A 7,223-nucleotide genomic window follows, 5' to 3' on the forward strand; every position below is an offset into this window, starting at 1 on the left:
AGCTGTTTTAATCCATCTTATCATAACCCAGCCCTATTTGAAAATGGATCTCAAGGTCCATTCGCATACTTGAGGTTGTTGCTACAAAGAGATAAATTGCTTTGTTTATTATATGCTACTGTTAAGTTTGGGCTCCCAATGGAACTACTGCCAGGATTCTGATCTAGGATCCAATCATCTGAGCCAACTGGGAAAACTGAGCAAATATTAGGTTTTATTCAACTTTTTCTGCTCTTTTCATAATCTTGTTTCATGCTTCTAAATAGATCACCATTTGGTTTTGTGATAGGCTAGAAGCCAAAGCAGGGAAATCTTACCCCTAGATGTCTCACTGGTAAGTGTGAGCTAAGACATCTGCAGTATAAACCACTTGATTCAGCTTTCTCATCCCTATAAGCCATCCCCTCTTGACATCCACCATGCTGTCATGATAATCTGACCCTCGCTTCCAATGAGTACCTAACATTTAAAATACATAGCAGTGGACTAAAAGGATTATGCTGGGATTCCAAAACCTAGACACACTCTTATTGCCCTAGATATTAACAACTATGTCCAAATGCTTATTTATTTACCAATTCCAAAAATGGCACTCAAGGTGGCTTGCAATTGTGAATACAGTGTTATCAAAACAGTAATAAAGCAAATGTATCAAACCACCATTAAATATATAATACAACACATCACAAATGAAAGTATAGAATTCTTAGACATTTTTGTACCATAATGGCATCCCATAACAGCTCAAACTCATAACACTTGCATCCTATTTATTTGGCCATACCCAAACTGCTGTCCAGCAGGGATATTTTACTACAACTATCAACATCTCCAACTAGAGTGGCTGGGGATGAGGGAAACTGAAGTCTAACTCATCTGGAAGACAGCAGGCCGGGGAAGACCACTGCCTCTATGTATCACAGAAGAAATTTAACCAGGCCATAGTACCAAATGAAAATAACAAAACAATCCCTGTTTTCTGTTTACTACAAATCCTAGTCCTGTTCTGAGGTAACTGTGCATTAACTAGCTCTGAGCAAAAGATGTCGTGACTGCTGAAACTGCTGCCACTGAAGATATAGGTTACTTTTTCAAGAAGAAATGTGAAATAGCTGTGCCAAGGATGGATTTTATTTTTTAGATTACTACAACCCTTAGTCCTGTTCTGAGGTAACTTTCATTTTATGAGTTCTGTGCCTGTGCAGAGCCTCACCGGGAAATTTCCACAGCTGAGGAATTTTGGATGGAACCCTTCCCCAGTGTGTGTATCAATTAGTTCCATCAGCGTGCACACACACACACGCACGCACACACACACAGACCACTATGTATAATAAGAACTACCTAAGTAAGGACACTGAGATCAGCATTGACTGGTTGTGGGAGACCAAGAAAAGCTTCCACCAGCAACTACAAAGGCAGTGAAAGAACCCCTATGGATATGGACACTGGGATGGTTGGGGAGGGTTCCCACTAAAATTCCTCAGCTATTTAAGTTTCCTGAACAAATGTCCACCCAGGCACAGAGCTCATTTGTGTGATGCAGAGAGACCACAAAGAAGAATAGAAGAAATTACAAATAAGATTCTCTTATTCCTAACCATTGGCAGCCATTTCATACAATATACACATGGGATATTACATAATAGATATGGCTGTATAAATTGAGTTCTGTCCTCAGTTCCCTATGGGGACTCATTTTCATAAGGAGCCAAGATATCTTTTAACCTGTTTTAGCTCCCTGTCACAGACAACTATGCCACTCTATTTAATTTTAGCACTAATTTTGTGTAACCTGCACAAATTTCATAAGGACCTTCAAAATGACTTTGATCACAGTGCATGTGCCCAACAGGTCACCTTGGCCAAAATTGTCAGCATGTTTATTTTTCATTTTTTCCAATAGAAAAATAGCTTCCTTCCCCCACATAGATTTTTTTAAAGATACTCATAAAGCTCAGAAGCTATTTACACAAGATAGTCGATTATTCTTTCATTGCCAGCTCTACAGCATTACCCTGTCTCTGTCTAGGCTGCTTAGTAACCTTAGTTATTTAAAAATCTCTTCATCTTTTAAAAGCTTTGGGAATTCACTCAAAAAAGGAGAAAGTACTGACTAGAAGCATGAAAATACCTTCAAAACACTAGGTCTCTGAATGTTATATTTTAATTCAAAGACCAGGGACTTGTTACTTCTGCTTCTGTTTATTTTGTATTTATGCTTATTAAGGCTAGTCATAAGGTGGGGGAAGAGAGAGATCTGGACTTTGATAGCTGATGCAATGCTGAAAATCAAAGTCCAGCATTTTCCATTTGCCAACATGTGTGTTTGTATGTGTATAAGTATGTGTGTGCGTGAGTGCATGCATGTAACAGAACCAAAATATATATTGTTCATTGAGTTACATAGTCAATCAAAATCCTTGGAATAAAGATAATAAGAAATACAGGCTTTAAATCCTCCATCCTCTATTTCCAGAGTTCAAGATACAACATAAACATCATTCAGGCATGTATTAGAATATAGTTTGGTGTTCAGTTCAAGGTAATATATGGATCAAAAGATTATATATATATATATATATATATATATATATATATATATATATATATATGGGTTTTTTTCTAAAAGTAAATTCACATTTTAGCATATTTAGCACCTGAAAACCATGTATGACCAAGTACTGAAAATGCAAAAGAGAAGACTTATGAAGAATTCTCTGAGGATGTTCTGTTGGAGCATCACTAATTGTGTCTAATCCCAGTTCATTTACATATTGGTGTCTTTCTGATAAACAAGCACACACAGGCACACAAGGTAAGCATCTATGAAGCCACCTTATTCATTTCATCCACTTTTCTCCCATTGTGGAACTCTTCAGGGCTTTGGTCAGTGGAATCCTTCCTATCTCTTGTTAAGGTTTAGAAAAAGATACTAGGAACTGAAGCTGAGGCCTCCTGCACAAATATATGACTGACTTCTATGACTGAGTTATGATCTCTTATCTAGCTATCATTGGTAAATCACTAAATATGGTAAAATAGTTCATTTTAAAGAAACTATAGCTGTTATGAACTCTCTTATCTATATTTAGGAACAACTGTTTTGGAGAAAGTGTCACAGTAATGGCAAAAGCATTGGTTAGAAACAGAATAGCAAAATAATGAAGAATAGAATGAAAAGGTCAAGAGAAAGACAGGAATGTTAAAGAAAACCTTCCCAGGCAGGACACTAGATAGAGACCTTCTTTACCTGTCTCAAAGAAATTCTCAATATATTACACCAGCCTTGGTCAGATCTAATACTAATTCATCCTTTGGAGCTTAGTGAACAAGTCTGGAATGAGCTATGGGATAATGTGCTCTCCTCTCCCATCGTATAATTTAAAGTTTGCTGTTATATCCAAACTGGATCAAACCTTGATTTACAATTCTGGTGTGCAAGGCACAAACAAACTATAGTTTGCAAAATGCCTTCCCTTTTATACAGGTTGGGTGATCACAGTGAGGCTGTGAGAAGCCTGTGCCTTTCCCATTCACTTCAAGAACAAAATTTTTGCTTGGGCTACTCATATCCAATTCATTTATAGTTCTCTTATAGAAGATACAATAATATGAATTTCTGAAAGAAAAGCTAGGTAGCTTGGCTAATGTAAAATTGTTCTGATCAGTCTTTGACCACATAGCCACTGTTTAACTTCAAATATGCTCTATGAAATCTGAACAATTAAAATGAAGCAACATATAAAAATGAACAGCAGTCAGTAATTTTTATGCCCCCTAGGACTGTCAGTAATTGTTTTGGCACCATGGCTCCTCACTGGCACAAAACATAAGCACCCAAGACCTGCCATCTTTTTTTTTTTTTTTTTGGAAGACAGAGAATTAATCAGAGACGACTGGGTCTTTCTCCCCTCCCCTGGATTTATTCTATGCTTACTTCATAATCCTGCCAAAAGCAGAAATGCTTATCATTTCTCCCCTTTCAAACAAATCAACATAAAAGAATTCTTTCTTGGTGAGGAGGACACATACAAAAAACATGCAGAGAGGTGCATTTTTCAAAACAGATCATCCTCTTGTGTGGAAAGGCCATGCCAAGTCAAGTCTGTGCACTCTTAAAATAAAGGGTGAGAAAGCACAAACACAGCTGGTGAAAATTGTGGGGTAATGGTTCTGTTTATAGCATTTTTTAAAACTTGGTGGCAACATCACTGTGTTCCTTATCACATCTTCCTCAATGAGCTTCAGCAGGCTGCAGAGGGATGAGAGTTGCTCACAAAACATGTCAAGGTTGTCACTAAACTAGATTATATTTATTGCCTGGTTCTTCCCCAATTTGATTTCTTGACTGGAGTTTCCAGGGCAACTGTGAGCTTCAGTTGCTAGCTTTTACAGTGATGCTCCAGAGTGCAGTTTCAAAGATGCTAGTGCATAGAAGGGAGCTTTACAGGTCAGAATGTGTATACCTGTTACAACAGTTTTGCAGGCTTGCTATTTTCTTCCCATGAGTCATTATCATCCACTGAGCAACAGGGACAGTCTAATGCACAATCAAGTGACCCAGGCAGCTACTTCAGACACCAGTTGGTTTAGAAAGAAAGCAATCTGAGTAGCATGCCCCTAGATTCCTTGCATTGTCACAGAAGATGCTGAAGCAAACCCTTTGGATATGCATAAGATTAGAAGTGGAGTTCTTTTTCTTTGGAAACTTATCAAGTCCTTGGTAAGACATGTGGAAGAAGTCAAGTGAATTTGAAACTCATTTTCATTAAGGTCAATTTTTGGTATCTACAATTAAACTTTTAACGTTATGTGGTTCTATCATATAGTATATGTTTCATAGACTGATGTTAAGCATGTGCAATGTACCATATGTACACAGGCACTGCATTGTATACATGAATCTCCATGGCCTACAAAGCTCTCCTTCTTTTGCTTCATCAAGGTAGACATTCTGCAGCCTACAGGACAATTCATGTGTGGAGCTTTAATCTCACAGAAGTTAAAGGGGAAGAACGAGGATACAAAAGCTCCATAGGCTCAAGGCAGCACATCAAATTCTGGTGTTTAGGGTAAGAAACTATGGCCATCCAGATGGTGTGTGATTCTAACTCCCACCAATCCCAGACAGCAGGGCCAAATGTCCTGCAGATGGGAGATGCATTAAAAGAACACACATAAACACACACATCCCTGGAAAATCACAGATTCCCTACATCTGGTTTAAGATTTAAGCTAGCTTTGGCTTAACTCTGGCTTGTTGTTGTTAGTCGCGAAGTCGTGTCCAACCCATCGCGACCCCATGGACAACATAACTCTGGCTAACTATACTTTAAGTCAATAATCACTGAAGTTCTACATGACGTTTTCAAACATGGATAGTATTATTATTATTATTATTATTATTATTATTATTATTATTATTATAACATTTCTATGCCGCCCCTTGCCGAAACCTCATGGTTTGTTCACTATGAGCCTACATCTCTGGTTGATAAGTGCAAGATTTAACATCAACACTGCATGAATTGGAAATTATTTCAAATAATCTCACAGATATCTTCATTGAAAGTACATTTTAGGCAGGAGGAAAGAAAGGTTGCTTAGGGAAGAGTCATAGAATTTTCTTCTCTGGAACTGTTTAGACTTTAAACTTTAGCAAATGCCAAATAAACTTCTGTAATGGAGGGTTTAGGACAATCCTACTTCACCAGGGTAAGGCATGGTAATTTTGGATTTTTCTTTTAGCTCTGTGATGTTCATACTGGGAATAATACATATGGTTTAATTTTGCTGGCTGCCCTAATATGTGTCTTGATGTGTACTATGAAGGTATGCCTCCTGCTATTATGAGGATGACTTCATAGTCTAGGTTTTGAGTGATTGAGACAGAAATTTACTGGATTCAGAAAAATTTGGTAATCAGTGTTTTAAACTTCTCTGTACTGTATTGAAAGAAATATAACTAGTTTGATAGTCTTTCATTGACTAAGACCCAAGTGACTTTATAAGATTTTAGTAGGCCAGGGATTCTGGTGATTGTAAGATGGTTAAGTGAAATGCAATTATTTGTGTAATAATATTTGGGCTGCTTTAGTAATACAAAGTTGTATGGAATATGCAAGAAAGCCCCTACCACCAATACCAAAGATATAATGACCAGGAAAAGCACAGTGCAGATCTTTTAAGTAAATATAATCTCTCATAATGGAATGTGAATAGAAGACTAAAGTTGTTAATCTACACTACATTAATTTGAGTGATTAATTTAGTTATCATTCCTTTAGCATGATACAGCGAAAAGCCTAGCAATGTTAGCCACATGCTTTAAGCATAATTATAAAGTACTGCATTGTTACTGTCACAGATGGGGTTCACATACATACCCAATACAGTACATCTGTCCAGCCCTCCATGGTGATGCACTGAAACACCGTTAACATGGCAAATGCAAAGTTGTCAAAGTTGGTAATGCCATGCTTGGGCCCCTCCCATCCTGGCCTGCACTCAGTGCCATTTTGACACTGTCGACCGTGAGCAAATACAGGTGCACAAGGAGAAGGTTCCTCTTCTGCCGGTGCATCTTAAATAGGGTAGAGAAAGAGAGAAATAGAATGGTTAAAAATTGTGCAACCTAATGATGAGGCAACAACCATTTGCTTCCACTGTACAGTAACTGAACTCATCACTTGATCTATTATCGTTTCTTACATAGCCCAAATGGCACCATCCATGCAGAAAAAGGAGGTACAAGCAGGCTTAGTGAAATGTCAAGTACAGAATTACATTAAAACAAGCAAAACCTTGGGTGAGCAAAATGGTCACAGAATAGCAGGGGTGAAAAACTGGAAAACCAGTGTGGGGAAGGTAATGGAATGTAGTGGTAGGGGCTGAAATCCTGTGCAGAACAACACTCCAACATTTTTGTTGCAGGTCCCACTTGCTTATTATACTTAACCCATACTTATCAGTCATGGAGTGTAGGGCAGGATATACAAGGTGTGTCCAGAAAGTAATGAGAATATTTTAAAAATTTTTATTGAAAAAATTTAAAATTGAACATCGTCTCCTTCAAAGTATGCATCTTGCAAGTTTACACAACTCTCCCAGTGATTTTTCCATTCTTCATAGCATCTCTGGAAGTCTTCAAATGGGATGGTGTTCAGAGCCTGCGTAGTGGCTCTTTGGATGTTATCCACACTACCAAAATGGTGTCCTTT

At 37.8% G+C, this 7,223-nt stretch overlaps 1 protein-coding gene across 26 annotated transcripts in view; it reads right to left on the reverse strand.

Annotated features, from left to right (window-relative positions):
- The window catches only part of CACNA1C (calcium voltage-gated channel subunit alpha1 C), a 536,805-nt gene that overhangs the window by 168,212 nt on the left and 361,370 nt on the right, over window positions 1-7,223 (reverse strand). For all 26 annotated transcript variants that reach the window (XM_044416974.1, XM_044416973.1, XM_044416952.1 and 23 more), the window contains one exon: window positions 6,390-6,586. In XM_044416974.1, the coding sequence (XP_044272909.1) occupies window positions 6,390-6,586 (197 nt within the window). The remainder of the gene's footprint in view (window positions 1-6,389; window positions 6,587-7,223) is intronic.

Source organism: Varanus komodoensis, unplaced genomic scaffold (genome assembly GCF_004798865.1).
Source record: "Varanus komodoensis strain SLA01 unplaced genomic scaffold, ASM479886v1 scaffold85, whole genome shotgun sequence".
Taxonomy (NCBI): Eukaryota; Metazoa; Chordata; class Lepidosauria; order Squamata; family Varanidae; genus Varanus; species Varanus komodoensis.